The following is an 18,885-nucleotide window of genomic DNA, read 5'->3' as shown; positions in this document are numbered from 1 at the left end:
CGGGTTCAAGGGATTCTACTGCCTCAGCCTCTTGAGTAGCTGGGATTACAGGTACACACCACCACGCCCAACTAATTTTTGTGTTTTTAGTAGAGAAGCGGTTTCACCATGTTGGTCAGGCTGGTCTTGAACTCCTGATCTTGTGATCTGCCCACTTCGGTCTCCTAAAGTGTTGGGATTACAGGCGTGAGCCACTGCTCTGGGTTCTGTTTTTTTTTTTAAACTGTGCTGTCTGAAGACCTGAGGGAGTAGCAGAGTGAGTGCTATAGAACAGGACACGCTGCTCTTGTGCCTTTTCCATCTTCCCAGAGTGGGCAGTCCCACCGGGCACCCCAGAACCCCCACCTGGCAAGAGAGGCTGCAGCAGCTGAGTTGCTTAAACTAAAATTTAAGTCCCCAACCTGAAAGTTTTAAGAAAAGCAAACTCCCAATACTTCCCAGACCTGTTTCAAGTCATTCTTGTCGGAGAAGAAATGCTAAAGGAAGGGGCAATTGTTAGATCTTGGTTCCGATGAACCGACGTTCATCTTGGTTCCAATGTTAGATCGTGGTTCCGAGAACTGTTAGCTCTTAGTTCATGGCTTTGCCATGAATTGCTGACAGTTCTCGGCTCACCAACGTTCTTTAGAAGGTGCGGGGAGGAGAACCTCACAGTTAATGAGTATTACATTAAGGAGAGGCTGGTGCCTAAAGGTTAACAGACTTGGACGCTCAAATAGTCCTTCCTTGTCCCATTTGCTAACGAATATACCAGACAGAAAGAGAGAAATCATATAAGCAAATACAATAGATGCTATTTGAGGGTTCTGATCTTTACAGATCATTTGCCTAAACAATGTTAAAAAGATCATCAGGTGCCAAAAACAGATGTTTAACCTTGTATACTGATTACTACTACATGCAAGGATAAAAAGTTTAGCGGCGAAACTTAATCTGCTACCAAGAGATTTCAGAGAAAACACCTGAGTCAAGAATTTCACCTGAAAGCCTTCAAGTAGAACACTCTCAAACTGGCTTTCCCTCCTTTGCCAAGAACTCGGGTTTCTTTTCTTTCTTCCTCCTGCTACTCCCCATTTAAACGCCCCCACTTCTCTTTCTCCAGCTATTTTTCACCGCACTGCTTTAGACGGACTTAAGTGGATTTTCATTTGAAAGAGCTGATCAACTCAAAGAAACAATCTCTTCTCATAAATTTAAAAAACATTGCATTTATCTCATCTGCTAAAAAAAAATTCTTTAGCACTTAAGAGTTTAGATACAAAGACAGAAGAAAACATTGTCCTCAATGAATGCAGCAACCTCTCTGGGAATACTTAATTGAATAGATAAATCACGGTCACACAAAGAATATCTTTGTTTATTTACTTAGTTAATAGTCGCTCAGGAAACAGATATTTATGAGCCTGTATCTACCAAGCACAGTCCTTTCTATCACGTATCTACCAACATGGTCCCTGCTCTCACAGTAATATGGCTGGACCTGGTGGCTCATGCCTGTACTTTCAGCACTCTGGGGGCCAAGGAGGACCCTTGAGCACAGGAGTTTGAGACCAGACTGGGCAACATGGGGAAAGCCTGTGATATGGTTCAGATCTATGGTACTTCCCAAATCTCACGTCAAATTGTAATCATCAAAGTTGGAGGAAAGGCCTGGTGGGAGGTGATTGGATGGGGGTAGAGTTCTTATAAATGGTTTAGCACCATCCCCCACCTTGGTACTGTAGAGTGAGTGAGTTCTCACAAGATCTGGTTGTTTAAAAGTGGGTAGCACCCCCTTACTGCCAATCCATCTCTTGGTCCTGCTCCTGCCACGTAAGATGCCTGCTTCCACTTTGCCTTCTGCCATGAGTAAAAGCTCCCTGAGGCCTCCCCAGAAGCAGATGCTGCCATGCTTCCTGTACAGCCTGCAGAACCATGAGCCAATTCAACCTCTTTTCTTTATAAATTACCCAGTCTCAGGTAGTACTTCATAGCAAGGTGAAAATAGACTAATACACTCTGTTGGCATTTTAAAAAATACAAAAAAAAAAAAATTAGCTGGGCATGGTGGTACACACCTGTAGTCCCAGCTACTCAGGAGATTGAGGTGGGAGGATTGTTTGAATCTGGGAGATGGAGACTGCAGTAAGCCAAGACTGTGCCACTGCACTGCGGCCTCGGCAATAGAGCAAGACCCTGTCTCAAAAACAAAAACAACAACCAAAAACGAAAACCTGGTAATTCAAAAGGAAATCTGCTAACACCCCCAATGCTTACTGAATAAGAGTTTATATTTTAAAAGAGAACATATGACTGGGTGCAGTGGCTCATGCCTATAATCCCAGCACTTTGGGAGACCAAGACAGGTGGATCACGAGGTCAGGAGATCGAGACCATCCTGGCCAACATGGTGAAACCCCATCTCTACTAAAAATACAAAAATTAGCTGGGTGTGGTGGCATGTGCCTGTAGTCCCAGCTACTCAGAAGGCTGAGGCAGGAGAATTGCTTGAACCCAGGAGTTGGAGGTTGCAGTGAGCTGAGATCATGCCACTGCACTCTAGCCTGGGCAACAAAGCAAGACTGTGTCTCAAAAAAAAGAGAGAGAGAGAGAACATATTGCCATATTGCCTAATTGAGATTGGACTAATCCTTCAACAAAGGAAATGCTACCAAAAAAAAAAAGGCTTCAAGGGTTAGCTGAGAAAAAGAAAAATGGAACCCAAGGCTTAATAGCGGGCCTTCCAAGAGAGCTGAGGATGTGGCGGGAGAGGGGCCATTTTCCTGACCCAAGGAGCCCCCACTTCACTCTCAGGCATCTCCTGCTCAGTGGCATTGCCATCATCTGCAATGAATGCCATTGTCTGGGGCAAAACTGGAAGAGTCGCTCCTCTGGTTTAAGGGGCCCTGCAGTGGCTCATGGAACTGTTCAAGCCAGAGCTCTGACCCATCCCTGCAATGCCTAATCTGCACCCTAGGGAGAGGGTGCAGCCTACCCATCAGGGGCCAACATTCTGCAAACATGAGCCAGAGGTCCAGGAAGACCACACTGCAACAAGCACGTGGAGTAGACTCTGCTTACAATACCCCCGGGACACCAGGTCTGAGCGTTAAAATTCTCTTTAGAATTGGACGCTTGTTTTAAAGACATTGATCTTGAAAGACGTTCATTTTTTTCTTTGGCTCCCATTAGCAGAAGCTTTGAAACCCTGAGGGATTTCCCCCCACTTACTTGCCGGTTCAGCCTTATGGACAAGATGTTGCTGGAGTAGCTGTAATTACAGATCTCCGTGCCTTTCTTGAAGTGGTACACGTTCATTTGCCGGGGTTTTGTGTGACTGACCACCACCACCAGGCTGCTGGAGAAGAGGCGCTCCACGATGTAGACGTCCGGGATTTCATCTGGGAGGAAAAGCAGCCAGGAGGTTCCAAAGGCTCTCCAGGTCTTGCTGGCCAGGTGCCTTCTCTGAGCTTGCATCTACAGTGATCCACCATGCCCCCCACCTTGTCGGGCAAGTTCTAACCCTCTCCCCAGGGAGCACTTTCAGAGTCCTTTCCAAATATCTAAAGTAAAGAAAACAGCCCCGCATGGTGGCTCAAGCCTGTAATCCCAGCAGTTTGGGAGGCTGAGGTGGGCGGACCACGAGGTCAGGAGATTGAGACCATCCTGGTTAACACGGTGAAACCCTGTCTCTACAAAAACAAAAACAAAAACAAAAACAAAACAAAACAAAAAAAACCCCAAAACCAAAAAACAACAACAAAACATTTAGCCAGGCATGGTGGCACATGCCTGTAGTCCCAGCTACTCAGAAGGCTGAGGCAGGAGAATTGCTTGAACCCAGGAGGTGGAGGTTGCAGTAAGCCAAGATCACACCACTGCACTCCAGCCTGGGCATCAGAGCAAGACTCCATCTCAAAACAAAAACAAAAACAAAAAAACACTAGTGTTCTGGCACAGTGGCTCACTCCTATAATCCCAGCACTTTGGGAAGCTGAGGGGGGAGAATCAGTTGAGGCCAGGAGTTCAAGACCAGCCTGATCAACATGGCAAAATCCCATCTTTACTGAAAATATTTTAAAAATTAGCCAGGTGTGGTGGGGCACAGCTATAATCCCAGCTACCTGGGAGGCTGAGGTATGAGAATCACCTGAACCCGGGAGGTGGAGGTTGCAGTGAGCCGAGATCATGCCATTGCATTCCAGCCTGGGCAACAGAGTGAGTTTCCATCTCAAGAAAAGAAAAAGAAAACACTAGGGGCTGGACTGCAAAGTCAGAGTTTCCAGAGCTGCCTCTGATGCTGTCTGCATGGAAGAATCTCCGCTCCAGACCCTAGGGCTCCACTGTTTGCTCTGTCAGACATGTTTGGAAGGTTTGAACAATCTTCATCTACCCTTTCCCTGAGAGACTTCTCAGTTGAGAACCTCTGCTTCAGAATTCTCCTAGTCTTGCTAGAGGGGTGTGGATATGGGAGGGGACAGTAACAGAGTTAAATCTGTATTCCTCCCCACACCCCATCTTGTTGTGCTCCCCAGATCTCCTTCCTGCTGAAAACAATCTGGACATCAGTATTATGATGAGTAGAGTACTTCTGTACTCTGAAAGAGGCAAATTAATGACCCCCCTGAGCACAAAGGTTACAGCCTTGGTATCTTTCTGAGCATGTTCTTTTCATATGTGTGCCTTTCTTGCACTTGGACAAAGCCCACAGGGAACAATGTGGGACAGATACAGAGCAAAAAATTCACAAAAATGGTATAATAAAAATAACATCTTATGCCTGGGCACAATGGCTCACGCCTGTAATCCTAGCACTTTGGGAGGCCAAGGTGGGTGGATTGCTTGAGCTCAGGAGTTTGAAACCAGCCTGGGCAACACAGTGAAATCCCATCTGTACTAAAATACAAAATAAATTAGCCATGTGTAGTGATGTGCACCTATAGTCCCAGCTACTTGGGAGGCTGAGGCAGGAGAATTGCTTGACCCTGGGAGGCAGAGGTTGCAGTGAGCTGAGATTGCACCCCTGCACTCCAGCCTAGGCGACGAAGCCAGACTCCATCTCAAAAAAAAAAAAATCTTACAAATAAAGTAGGAGCCCAAAATATTATTTATTAAACCACTTTCTTTCCAGGAAACTGAAAGGTTGTATATTTTTCACTATTATGATGGCATAAACTATCACTCTGAGAAAATAAGGAATTACATTTTTAGTTTGAATTATTTACAATGTTCACTAGATGTTCTTCAACACCGTTGACATGAGCTATGTAAACAGGATGGTGTTGCCTTCTTCAAACAAATACTTCCATGACTGAATGAATGTTATCAGTATCTTACAGTGCTGATATAATGGCAAAAATAAGTCACAAGTAGCTGAGTGTGATGGCTCACGCCTGTAATCCCAGGACTTTGGGAGGCCAAAGTGGGCAGATCACATGAGGTCAGGAGTTGGAGACAAGCCTGGCCAAAATGGTGAAACCCTGTCTCCACTAAAACTACAAAAATTAGCTGGATGTGGTGGTGGACACTTGTAATCCCAGCTACTCAGGAGGTGGAGGTTGGAGAGAGCCAAGATCGTGCCACTGCATTCCAGCCTGGGTGACAGAGCAAGACTCCGTCTCCAAAAAAAAAAGTCACAAGTGACCTTTAGGTTTGACAATTATAAAAATTAACAACTGTGCATATATATGTGAGAAAGTCTCAATCATATGATTTCACACAAATAATTTCTTCATATAAAATGAAAATGTTACTTAAACTATTGCCAGATCTTACTAAGTGCTTGTGGTTTTAAAGCAAGTAGTGGCAATGATTTCTATTTAAATCTGAAAAATCCTGACTCCCTAAGTTTGATGGTTAAGGAAGGGAAAGATAGGCAGCTTGGTAGCACCACAGATTAAAGTCAGGAGGGATGCTCTGGTTCTCCTGCAGATCCTGAGGTCTCTCTCACACTTACTGCTTCCATGGACTTGATCCAGATGCTCCACAGAACTCAGAGAAAACAGCTTATACCCGGCTTTAGTTCCAATTGCTAGGGATCTGTGGAGGATATTAACAGCGTGGGAATGATGACAGGTATTCTAACAGCAGATCTACCTGAAAATAGATGCCCTTTGCCCCCTAGCCTCAGGGGTACAGGTAAACAAGCCTCTGCAGGAGCTTAGATCCTTGATAACATCCTAAATGGTGACACATGCCTTGACAGGCAGAAATAGTAAAAGAAAAGAAAAAAAAAGTCAAAGGCAACTTAAAAAAAAAGTCAAATGGTCAAGGGACATGAAACTACATGAGCTCTGTCATCCAACAAAATGTCAAATCTACCAGACATGTTTTTCCAACTGGGCAGATAATAGGAAAAATGGAATGTTTAAGAATATTCATGATAGTTCAGACCTTTACCTCCAACATAATGAGAGTATCTTCTTGATGTCTGAGAGACATTTTACCAGGTAAATCATTTTTTCTTTTCTTTGTAACTTTGTTTGTTGCTTATAAGAAGAAATACGGTTTTCTTTTTTCTGAGATGGAGTCTCGCTTTGTCACCCAGGCTGGAGTGCAGTGGTGCCATCATGGCTCACTGCAACCTCTGCCTCCTGAGTTCAAGGGATTCTCCTGCCTCAGCTTCCCGAACATCTGGGATTATAGGTGTGTACCACCACACCTGGATAATTTTTGTATTTTTAGTAGAAACACTTTTCACCATGTTGACCAGGCTGGTCTCAAATTTCTGGCCTCAAGTAATCCACCTGCCTCGGCCTCCCAAAGTGCTAGAATTACAGGTGTGAGCCACCATGCCCAGCCTGAGAAATATACTTTCATAGTAGGCATAGTAGATAAAATTTAAGAGATGCTTCCTTTCATCAGTTTCCAGGAAACTGTCCCAATACTTTACACCAGTAGCTCTCACTCCTGGATGTACATTAAACTCAATTGGGAAGTTTAATTGGATTTTCTTTTAAGTTCAAGTACTCTAATGAGCAGCCAAAGCTGGAGAACTCTGCTTTCTACTACGTCCTACAAAGCAATCATCACAACCAACAAACAAAATAAAAACTAAAGATTTATCTGGGACAATCAAAGTGTCTTTTAAAAAAATCTGGTTTTGTTAATTTTTCATTTTTTCAATGAGGAGATAAAGACAGGTTGTAAATCCAGATTTTCTTGGCCTTGTGTTGAAAGTAAACATCAAAGTCAACTTTGTTCAGCAGCTGGGAATCCCCACCCAGCTCCTTCCAGCTGTGCCCTCCCCTCCACACCTAAGTGATGAACAGAATCTGACCTGGAGCCTACTCACAGAAGTGTGCTTCTCTGGAAGCCCACCTTGGAAAAAATGGGAAGTCAGAGCTGAATTGGGCCTTAAAATGGTTTAGTCCACCCTCCTCATTTAAAACAAATATACGCCAAGGTGAGATTCATTCTTTACAGGGACACGTATACTAAAATAAGCAACTTACTACTACAAGCCTGGATGGCTAAGGCTCTTGTTTCACTAGTCTAAAAAAGAGAAGGTCACATGATTTTCCCTGGAACTTTTTTTCCCTACCCAAACATTTCTTCTTCCCTGAGACACAGGGATAGGGCAATTACAGTAAACTTTTAATCAGCAAGGTAGCTGGTGATGTCTCCTAGCCCTCCAACCTGCTAAGCAGCTGAATTGGTGGGCTAGACATTTGCAGTTGTGCATTTAGGACTGGCATTTAGTAGCTAGACTGAGGTATTAATGATGACAAACAGCAACTGGAAAAGTAAGCCTAGAGCATCTTAAAACTTCAAAATGTATTTTGTAGTGATTATTATTTTTATACTTTCTTCACATAAACTTCTTCACATAAGTAAAGATGTGTTTGGCTGCAAATTGAGGTTTGTAAACCTTGCAAGTAAGGAAAGAAATGCTGTAACTAGAGTCTTATAACATTAATGCAAAGTGATAGCAATTTAAAGTAATTTTCAAACATAAGCCCTCTCCTGGATCAGAAGAATTCTACATCTGAGAAAATCACAGAGTGATGTTTTATGTGATGTTTTAGATGATTGATCAATGGCCACAAAATACTCTGAATCAAGGAATTTAGACTTAGACCTTATTTCATCCATAAAGTCTCTGTAGAAACAAAATTCTAATCACTACTCATGGAAACAGAGTTTGGGACAAATATTTATCACTAATCAAATTTAAATGTACCCAAAGTAGGCTGAGTGTGGTGGCTCATGCCTGCAATCCCAGGATTTTGGGAGGCCGAGGTGGGTGGATCACTTGAGGCCAGGAGTTTGAGACCAGCCTGGGCAACTTGGCAAGCCCCTGTCTCTACTAAAAAATACAAAAAAATTAGCTGGGCATGGTGGTGCATGTTTGTAATCCCAGCTACTTGCAAGGCTGAGACAGGAGAATCACTTGAACCCTGGGAGGCAGAGGCTGCACTGAGCCAAGATCGTGCCACTGCACTCAAGCCTGGGTGACAGTGAGACTCTGTCTTAAAAAAAAAATAAAAGTACCCAAAGTGTATAGCACAGTGCCAAGCATGAAGTATGAGTGTAGGAGACGGGTAAGGGTTTGCTGTTTTTAACCCACCTTCTTCAGAAATACTAGATCCTGAATTCAGCCTATATTTATAGAAGAAGACATGGCGATACACCTCAATGTATTCAGCAAGGGGCTTGGCTTATTTTAAAATCCAGTGTCATACCCTCTGTGGCTCAAAGCAACTGACTGTGACAAGAAATTTTATTTATAGGCGAGGCAGAGCTGCCCAGTAGAGCCTTCATCCAAGAAAATAAGACTAACAGTAGGGAGTAAGGAAATTAACTTTCAAAGCACCCTACAGTTTTGAAAATAACATTCTTATTCAATTGCTGTAGAAAGCTGGGACTTTGCATTATTTAATGACTAGAGTATAAATTAACACCCCCCCTCTTTTTTTCAAATCTAGTAATGTTACAAAGCAGAATTTAGAACATTTACTACTTATAAGCAAACTAACTCTCCTTCTTAACTTGTGTTCAATTGGGAAGGAAAACATCACCCAGGCATTTCAACAGCCATACCCGCTTGCAAAATGTTTCTTACAAAACATCAGGATTTTATTTATACCAGCATTTTTGTAAACTGCAGGTCCCAACTCATGAGTGGATCCTAAAACGCAATTCAGTGAGTCACTTTTTCTAAGCAGCTTAGAAAAAAAGATACATTCACTATTTTGTGAATAGTATATGTGTTATGGGTATTGGGTGATGTTGCAATATGTATTTCTTATTGCGGGTCACAACCGCAATAAGAAATTGCAACATCAAGAAAAACTTGAAAATCACTCAAATAATCAAGCTGTAGAGCTACTCGATTACATGATTACACATACGGTTTTTTCAAACAAAGGCATATTGTTCAGCACTGGGTGTTTTTAAACAGAAACACAAAGGGAATGGAAGTCAGGGTGGCTAATGGTACATGATGGCCTTAATTACACCACTGAAAGATCAATATTAGCATTTCTCAGTCACCAGCAGCCAAGGCACAGAAACTGGTACAGCAGGAAGTGGGAAACCGGGAAGCGGTCATCCCTGCCTGATGCTCAGGGTGCACATTCCAAAAAGATGATTCCATATGGTCCCCAGGGCTCACTTCCAGGAAAAAAGGGAAAGAAACAGGCGTTTGCCTCTCAGACACAGAATCCTGCAGATGCCTGAAATACACTTTAGCAAGTCCCAGCTCTCTCTCAAAGCCCAAATGTGAACATCAAAGTAAAACATTAAAAATCCACTCAAAAACAACAGGGCGGAGCTCCAGTTTCCTGGAGAGAAAGCAGTCTGTGCCCTGGAAAGGACTCTTGGACTCCGAGAAGGAGATCCTGCCTGGCTGGGTGGGCTATGTGAAAACAGCCAAAGAAATCCAAAGGTTTCTTCCATCCAGAGAGTGCAGGCAAAATGCCCTGAGCCCGGGCTGGGACAGGGGCTGGCCTGGCCGCAGGGATAGGCTGCCTGTTTGTCCGAGGCCCTGCCCAGATGCCACGTTGAGATGCTCAAGGACAAATGGGAAAGTTTTCCTGTACTCTCATCTTCCTGGGCCCCAACTACAGAGTCCTGGGTCAACTTGCAACTTCCTCTCCCTTCTCATCTCTTTGTTTTGGCCACTGTCTCTCTTCCCCAGACACCCACTTTGGTTACTGGCTTTCCCACCGCCCTGCTCCCCGCATATTCCGCGGCCTCCGCAGCCCCACTCCCTTTGGGAACCCCCTGCTTTCACCCTTGGCCCAACCTCCTGGCTCTCGGAGGACACTTGGGGTGGGGTGGGGCAAACCCCACTGCAGGGGTACGGGGTTGACCCCAACGCGTCCACCGCAGCCACTGGCCGTCCCGCCGAGGCCCCTTCGAGGAGCAGGCCACAAGCTGCGCTCAGGACGACACCCTCTGGTCCTGACACTCTGTCCCCACCTCCCTAGCAGGGGTCTCGTCGCGGCTTACGTGCAGTCCTGGTTGAATGAGAAGCAGCTGAGCGCCGACTCGACCCCGCCCGGGGGAGCGTCCGCGACCTCGGCCTCCATCGGGGGCTTGGCCCGGGAAGCTGCAGCTCGGAGCCGGCGACAGCCACCTCAGCAGCCCGCCGGCGCCGGCTCCACGGGCCGGGCCGCGGGTCCTGCCCGCCCCTTCCCCGCCCCTTCCTCGCCCTGGCCCGAGCTTCGCCCCGCCCCTCCTCGTCTCTCCAGCGGGTCCCGAGGACCCGAGCAGCTGACAGGGCGGGGCTCCTGCCTCCGGCCGCCATTGGCCACGAGCCCAAGCCGCAGTGGGCGGACACCGCCCCCTTGGCCAATCCGCGGTGGCTGTGGGCGGACCCGCCTGACTGGCGACCCGCCTCTGGCTTCGTAACGCGGCTTTCCATTGGACAAAGGCACGTGACACAATGGCAACAGGCCACGTGGTGGTGTTTTCATTGCCGGAGCCGCCCAGCTGGGAGGGAGAAGGAACGATGCGTACGGCTGGGGCGAGACCTGCTGGTTTCAGTCCGGCATCTGCGTCCGGGCCGCCACTAGGAAGAAGGGAGGACGCGCTAGTTCCCACCCCGCCCAAACCCTTTGCCAAGTGTAACTCTGCCTATTAAACTTACAGAGTTAAGTAGAGAGCGTTAGACTCCAAAGCCCCGCCCTTTTGTAGAGTCCTCAAGCTGCATTGAGAGAAGCTCCTAAAATGGGGCTGCTTCAGCCAGAGAGGTAGCAAGTTATCTTATCTATTGCCGAGCGGTTGAGAACCTTCACTACTTGCCAAGCGCCGTACTATGTATGTTATCATGTTGAATTCTTATAAAACTTGTATGGAAAATATGATTGTGCTCAGTATACAGAAGAGGCGACTGAAGCACGAAAGCTAAACAATTTGTCTAAAGTAACAGCAAATGGTAGAAAGTGTGTTTGTCTGCTTTCAAGACTTGTGCACTAAATAACTGCTAAACAGTTATTTGGCAAGACTTATCTGATCCGTAGCTGAAGAAAATGAAAGTGTGTATAGGGTAGTGTAGTTTATGAAAGGGGTGACGTCTTGAAGATATAGCACAATTCAAAACTCACATAATTCGAAATAAGCCTTGACAAAGGGTCTCTTTTTCCAGGCTAAGTACTGTACATATTTCCATGCGGAATTATTGTCGGTACGGTTTATGAATCAGGAGCTCTGCCAGCTTTGGACTGTATAATTGCTGATGGATTTTTAATTCATTTTTCTCAAATTTTGAGATGATATTTTAATTATTGTTACATGACACTGTCTCAAATCAGCATAATTCAAATTTATTAGGTTGGTGCAAAAGTAATTGTGGTTTTTGCAATTTTTTTAATACCTGATTTATGACAAAGCCATATATGTGTGTGTGTGTGTGTGTGTGTATATATATATATATATATATATATATATATATATATAGCCTTGGACCTAGAATAGGTGAGCAAAGGGCACTATTTCACCTAAACCTTTCTGGTTGGATTTTTGGTTTGTGTTTTCTGAGATGCAAATATAACAGTCTCTTTTCTCAACTTTATTATTTTTTCTCTCCAGTGATGTAAAAATAGTTCAGCTCATAGATTCACAGATGTTATTGCTCTTCTGCCTATTGTGAGGTGTTGTATAAACTGTCAGGAATGAATGGATCCTTTTAGTATGGATACTTTTAGTATCCATTAGATACATTTGTGTACATTTGTATACATAACAAAAATGGTACAGAGTATCTAAACAGTAAAGATACTTTGTACCATTTTTGTAGATATACAAATGTATCTAATGGATAAACAGTATACTTTTAGTATACTGTTTAGCTACTCTGCACAAATTTTGTAACCTTTCTTATCAAAGCTACTTCCCCCCAACTCCCAGCTCTATCAAATGCTACAGTCCTTTCTGTCCTGTTTAGAAACATGAAGTGTGCCATAAAGCATTTAAAGTGTAATCTGTTATTATCAGTTTGTTATTAAGAGTTTGGACTTTACCGGGTAGATGTGGGAGCTGGTGTTACTTTTTGAGTAGGAGTGTTTCATGATAAAAGCAGTGTCTTTGTCAGATAAACGTGGCCAGGGTGTACAGAACAAATTAGAAATGGGAAAAGGCCTAGAAGTCTTTAGGGGATGAATGTGAAATTCTGGGTGTGAAGTGACAGGAGAGACTAGGCTAAAGTGATGAAAACAAGGCCAGAAAATTAGACCAAAGCATAGAGATGCTTTCAGGCAATGCTGTCCAATAGATAGAGTGAGCCCCAAATGTGAACTCCACATGTAAATTTCAGTTTTCTAGAAGACACATTTAAGAAGGTAAAAAGAAATAGGCAAATTAATTTGAACAATATTATTTATTTAATCCAATATGTCAAAAACATCATTTCAATATAAAGATAATCAATAAAGTTACTAATCAGTTAATTCAGATTTTAATTTTTTTAAGAATGAAATATTTTAAATCTGGTGTGTATTTTTCACTTACAGCATATCTCAGTTCACATGAGCCACATTTTAAGTGTTCATGTAGCTGGTGGCCACTTTATTCTCAGTGGAGTCTTGAGGAACTAAATGACAGGCATGACAACTAATGGGAAAGGGGGAGAGGCAGAGAAGAAGAGGGAAGAGTCAAAGCTGATTTCATGGTTGGGAAAGGGAAGCCCATTGGGTTGCTTTTAGAAACTAGATATTCAGTCAGGTATTCAGGAAGATGTATTTCATTTCAAACACATTTCATTAGCAGCAGAACTGCATGGTTACTGGAATTAAGATTTGGATCTGGAGATACGGCGATAGGAGAAAAATTGCTACCTTCCCAGCCTCACCCTTCCTGTGAATGGTCCCCCTTAAATGTTTCTTTCCAGTTTAATGGTCCATTATGCCACCATCCATGTGGAAATAACATCCCAGAGCTGCCTCATCTGATTTCATTTTTCTCAAGACAATACATAAGTCTATATTTTTATATAAATCTACATTTATATAAATTTATGCCTATTTTATTAAAAACCTGTATTTTTAGGTAAATTTTAAAAGTGATGGAAACTAATTCTTATTTTCAAAAAGTACCTTGTGAGCAAAACTAAATACATCAGCTGGCTGGGTGTGGTTTGTGGAGGGCTGGTTTGTGCTTTCTCTTAGAGGTGTAAGCAGCCACTTTGAAGAGCTCCATGCTAAAAAAAATTCCCAGAAGTCCATTCATGTAAAAAGCAAAGACAGAGTTATAAATAACTTAACAGGTGCTCAATTTATTTAATGTCAGGCTGATTTTTCTTTTTTACCATTCTTGTTCTGGGTTCTGTGGGAGAGGGTATTCTTGATTTGAATGTTGGGCTTATGGACATCCTAATTCAGCAATTTCACTACTAAATAACATCAGCAAAAGGTAATGGGGTAGGTGGGATGGGGGACAATGCTTTGTTGCAATGGGAACAAGATTTTGGCTTTTTCTCCTTCCAATTGAAATTCCCAAATTTCTATCTTTCCCCTGTGTGTGTGTCGGGGGGGGACACTCCATTATTTCTAGGAAAACTTACTAGTAAGTAACTAGTATGTTACTTACCAATCAGAAAAAACTGGGGTAATAAAGCTGGGCTCTGGGAATTAAAGACATGTTTGGTAATACAAAATTGCAGGCCACCATTCAGCTAATGGACTGAATTCTTATTTGTGTAACAATCAGGTTGTAATTTTAAAATGCTGATTAGGGCATGTACAGGGCATTAACAGGGGAAGCTGGAAATGAGACATCCTGTCTGATGCAACACTCCTGTCACTCCATACGGCCGTTCATCGCACCCAACCATCTATAATTACAGTAACTACTAGGTGAACAAACACCACTCCTGTCCTGTTCTTCTTTTTATAAAGTCCATTCTATTTTTATAAAACCAAGTTACAGGGAATAATCTGCTTCTTCTTTTCTGCTAAGGGGCAACACTCGGAACGTGAACTGAAAAAGAGTTGAATCCTACTGGGCCAGTGTATAGTAGCCCTTTGAAAAAGGGTAAAGGAAGAAGGGCCTTGGGACAATGGAGACAAGAGGGAGACGGAGGGAAGGGAGTGGGTGTCAGTACATGTGAGTACGTGGAGGAAGCTCAAGGAGTCAGCCCTACATTGCCAGAGTAGAAGGGAAGGGGTTGGGCTGTAGGGCGATTTCTGGGAAAGGAGATGATCAATCTGATTGGCAAGCAGGAAATCCCAAGCCAGAGGTCTGGCTGAGCAGCAGGTGCAACTGGGTGTTTTGTTTCTAGTTATAGACAGTTTGTGTGAGATAGCATGGCTGCAGTGAATGAAGAGTTCCTATCAAGTGCCCTTGCCCCCCATATGGAACCATTATTTCTGGATTTATTGATTAAAAGGGGGAGAGACAGGGAGCAAAAACTAACGACACTTCTAATATTCCTTGACTTATATATTCCTTCCCATGAGTCAGGAAAAATGTTATTTCACTAAAGAGTGAATTGGTGTCTTAATCTTCATTTTCTTCCCTCATCTGTCTTATTTTTGCCTCCAGAATAGCCTTCCTAAAACACCAAGGTGAATCAAAGGTTTTCAATAAGTCCTTGCTGATTGGCGGATGATCAGGAAGACAGTCGCTTTCTAGGAGTGCATTTGCCAATGTCCTTTGAGCTGAGAGTCTATCACCCATGCCAGCACAGAGAGGTTCAATCAGGGTGTTTTTGTTAACCGAGGCATCCTCAGACTGGCCAAGGATACAGAGACGGGTTCAGCAGGTCAACCGATCACCCTGCCTTAAATTTTAGAGGATAATTATAGGTGATACCTGAAAATAGAAAACCAAGCTTTATAGAAGGCTTGGTTTGGAGCATCATACAACTTCTCATTTAACACTAACCACATCTGTCTGGTTGAGAAATGTTGATCCCCATCGGGCAGCTGCATAAGCCAAGATGGAGACTACTGAGTAAGTTGCCAAAGGCTCTGAGACAGTTTATGATGGAGGTGCAGTTTGGACTCAGTCCCTTCCACTGGATGCCTAGGTTGCTAGTCCATGCTGTCTCCCAGACTGCTTTGGCTCAAGGCTGGAAATAGAATTGGCATCTTGACCTGTGCTTCATCCTATGAAGGGACAGAGAAGCGAGGGGTGGAGAGATAGAGGAAGGATTGTGCCAAGAGGGCCACAGGCCAAGTACAAGGGCGAGAGTGTGGAGTCCTGAGCGCTTCGAAGGTGACCAACTCTTTGCTACATTTACCAAGGATACATCTAGAAATATTCAAAAATGTCCTTTGACCAGGCACGGTGGCTCAGACCTGTAATCCCAGCACTTTCGGAGGCCCAAGTGAACAGATCACAAGGTCAGGAGTTCCAGACCAACCTGGCCAGCATGGTGAAACCCCGTCTCTACTAAAAATACAAAAAATTAGCTGGGAATGGTGGTGCGCGCTGGTAATCCCAGCTACTCGGGAGGCTGAGGCAGAATTGCTTGAACCCGGCAGGCGGAGGTTGCAGTGAGCTGTGATGGTGCCACTGCACTCCAGCCTGGGCGACAGAGTGATACTCCATCTCAAGAAAAAAAAAAAAAAGTTCTTTGCTCCTAGGCAGAGAGTTAGCCTGTGTTCCTGGGTGGACGTGGCTTGTTGGAAAGTGCTGTACTACTTTAGGTTTCTTTCTAGTCTAGCAGTGGTGTAGGGAGTGGTAACCATTTCTTAGAATCCATCACCCGCTGGGAAGAAGGTGGATTCAAAGGCTTTAGGATTGGGGTGAGAAGGGAGTGGCTAAGAATCCCGAGATTCTTGGTGAACAGTGCCATCTAGTGGTCTGTATGATTTAGTTCTAGGATGGTTGGGTGGACACCTCAGGAAAAACTGGCTTGAGTGATAAGATATGGGTAGCCAGGTCCTAAAGCCCCAAAAGAAAAGTCTGTGAGGCTCCCTTGTGTATTCTTCCAAAACCTCTTTACTGTCTATAAATGGAAAACATGGAAGCCTCCCCCACCACTTCCTCTGAAGGAGGAGAAGTTTGGAAGGAGTTTGTATATTCATTCATTCATCCATTCATTCATTTGACCAATTTTTATCGTGTGCCTGTCGTGTGCCAGCCATGGTTCTAGATTCTAGGAATATGAAATTGTCCAAAATGAATAAAAAACCCCTGCCCACCTGGGCAGAGAGACCATCAACAAGAAAAATTAGATGTATAGTATCTTAGATGGTGATAAGTGCTAAGAAGAAACATACAGTGAAAGCGTGTTTGGGAGTGTGGGGTGTGGGGAGGAGAAATTTCCATTTGAAATTGGAAGAGACGGGAGCAGGTTATGAAGTCATGTGGGAAAAAGCTCAAAGAGCGGTGAGGAGGCAGGGCTGCCGGAGAGTGTGGAGAACTGCAGGCAAAGAGGTCACAGTGGCTTGGGAATCCACGGGAACGTCTGACTTACATCGGAATAGAATCACTCAGGCAGCTGCATTGAAAAGAAATTGACGATGTCTTGGGAGATTCACAATTCACTTTAGTATGTTCAAGTCTCCAGAAAGCCCAGCATTATGTTTATTTAACATCGTTTCACAAGTACTTTCCAAGCTTATTTAAAGATAGATCCCTGTCTTCCAGGAATACACACTACTTCATGTGAGACCTGAGAAAATGGAAATCAGCTCGGATGAGCAGACTGGAACGTTCCCGACAGTCATCAACAAGGTCAGCACAAGGCCAGGCAAAAACACTGTTTATCCCAAGGCCACACCACAGCTGCAAAATTACTGGCACTGGAGTGTCTAATTCTTTCATATCAATGCCTCTCCCAGACCCACTCGATGTCTCCCCTTGCTCAAGGAAAAGTTTCTGAGCTACCCAATTATGAAACCGCCCTGCTTCATGAAACATCCATTCCTGACCTGATTCCTATTTCTTCTACTTTTCCTTCCCTAGCATCACTTAACACAAACCCAGCAAAAAAGCCCTTTCCCACAGCCTCTTACTGAAGCTTCGTGGTTCACTTGATGTGAACAACACCCTCTTGCTGCAGGAGATTAATAAAACTAACACTGACAAGGTTCACTCCTCTTGTACTCTACCTGTAGGTGTTACCAGAGCCTAGCATTTCTAAAACAAGGTGTAAGAACAGCTGGACAAAATGATTACTTCCGGTTATGAAATTCTGAGTCTAAAGATGAGACATTGCACCCCCTAAACTGTCTTGTGTACCAATTGAAGACAGCATCTTAAGAATGAAGAGCGTGAGGACTGTATTGTTAAATATTTAAAAATAGGAAGTGTGGATTATTTTTATAAGTTGCTCCTTGTCTATCTGGTCCCTTCTGCTGCTAACATTTTTGGCTGAACATTTGTACTATGGGACCTCTTGGCCTGATGAAGATTTAATACGCTTCTCTCCTGCCAGGAGCCTCCTTGGACTTTTTCAGCCAATGCACAGATGTCTGGAGGCAGACCAGATTGGTTCTAGGCAAAACAAAAGATATTGTCTCAGCTTTCTATTTTTTTTTTTTTTTTTAGATGGAGTCTCATTCTGTTGCCCAGGCTTGAGTACAGTGGTGCGACCTCAGCTCACTGTAACCTCCACCTCCAGGGTTCAAGCAATTCTCATGCCTCAGCCTCCAAGTAGCTGGGGTTACAGGCATGTGTGACCACGCCCTTTTGTATTTTTAGTAGAGACAGGGTTTCACCATGTTGGCCAGGCTTATCTTGAACTCCTGACCTCAGGTGATCCACCCACCTGGGCCTCCCAAAGTGCTGGGATTACTGGCATGAGCCATCACCCACGGCCTGTCTCAGCTTTCTTGAGCTGTAGTGATGGTGTAGGCAATGGTGATCCACAAAAGCAGATTTGCATCTTAGAAAGCTCCCTGCAGCAGGAGCAGTAGAGGATGTCGGAGAGGGGTGGGTGATGGGGCAGAGAACAGGTGAGAGGCTGGTGTGCCAGTTTAAGTCAGAGACCGGAACTTAGGTGCTTTGCGGAGTGGAGGTAGAATCTATAGAAATCAGTGGTTTGTTAGATGAGGGAACGGGGAGAGGCAGATCAGCATAGAGAGTGGTGGTCAGTGTAACTTGGGTTTCCTCTGACCTTACTGGCTTCTGCGTGCAAATGGGCCTGTGTTACCAGTTACCCAAATTTCACTGGCTCCTTCCTCTACCTTCTATAGAATACTCAGCTCCCTTCAAAGCCTTTCCTATTAATTACTGGGAGTCCCCAGAAATGCCTTGCAAGTGCTCGGAACTGCCCTTCAGGGCATGCCCATAGGGACATTTGTTTCTGCTGATGAAGACACTTGTGATTGATGCCTCATTGCTGCCACCTGCTGGGGTCCACTGTAACAACACCGAAGTGTTTCTTCTAATATACATACAGTTCTGCTTGTATTGGAAGGATTATTTTTGTTTTCTCTCTGTCTCTCTCTCTCTCCCTCTTTTTTTTTTTTTTTTTTTTTTGAGACAGAGTCTCACTCTGTCACCCAGTCA

The 18,885-nt window shown here is 44.1% G+C and overlaps 1 protein-coding gene across 1 annotated transcript in view; it reads right to left on the bottom strand.

Annotated features, from left to right (window-relative positions):
- WIPI1 (WD repeat domain, phosphoinositide interacting 1) overlaps positions 1 to 10,589 on the bottom strand; it is a 42,703-nt gene extending 32,114 nt beyond the window's left edge. Inside the window, exons 1-3 of the mRNA XM_064369323.1 lie at positions 10,435 to 10,589; positions 5,936 to 6,018; positions 3,211 to 3,380 (exon numbers count right to left, since the gene is read on the bottom strand). Of these exons, the coding sequence (XP_064225393.1) occupies positions 3,211 to 3,380; positions 5,936 to 6,018; positions 10,435 to 10,514 (333 nt within the window). The 5' untranslated portion in view covers positions 10,515 to 10,589. The remainder of the gene's footprint in view (positions 1 to 3,210; positions 3,381 to 5,935; positions 6,019 to 10,434) is intronic.
- Between the last annotated feature and the right edge of the window lie 8,296 nt (positions 10,590 to 18,885).

This window comes from Aotus nancymaae, unplaced genomic scaffold (genome assembly GCF_030222135.1).
Source record: "Aotus nancymaae isolate 86718 unplaced genomic scaffold, 86718_ANA_hifiasm-v0.15.2.pri h1tg000089l, whole genome shotgun sequence".
Taxonomy (NCBI): Eukaryota; Metazoa; Chordata; class Mammalia; order Primates; family Aotidae; genus Aotus; species Aotus nancymaae.
The sequence above is the reverse complement of the archived record's forward strand: the minus strand, read 5'-3'. Positions and strand labels throughout refer to the sequence as shown.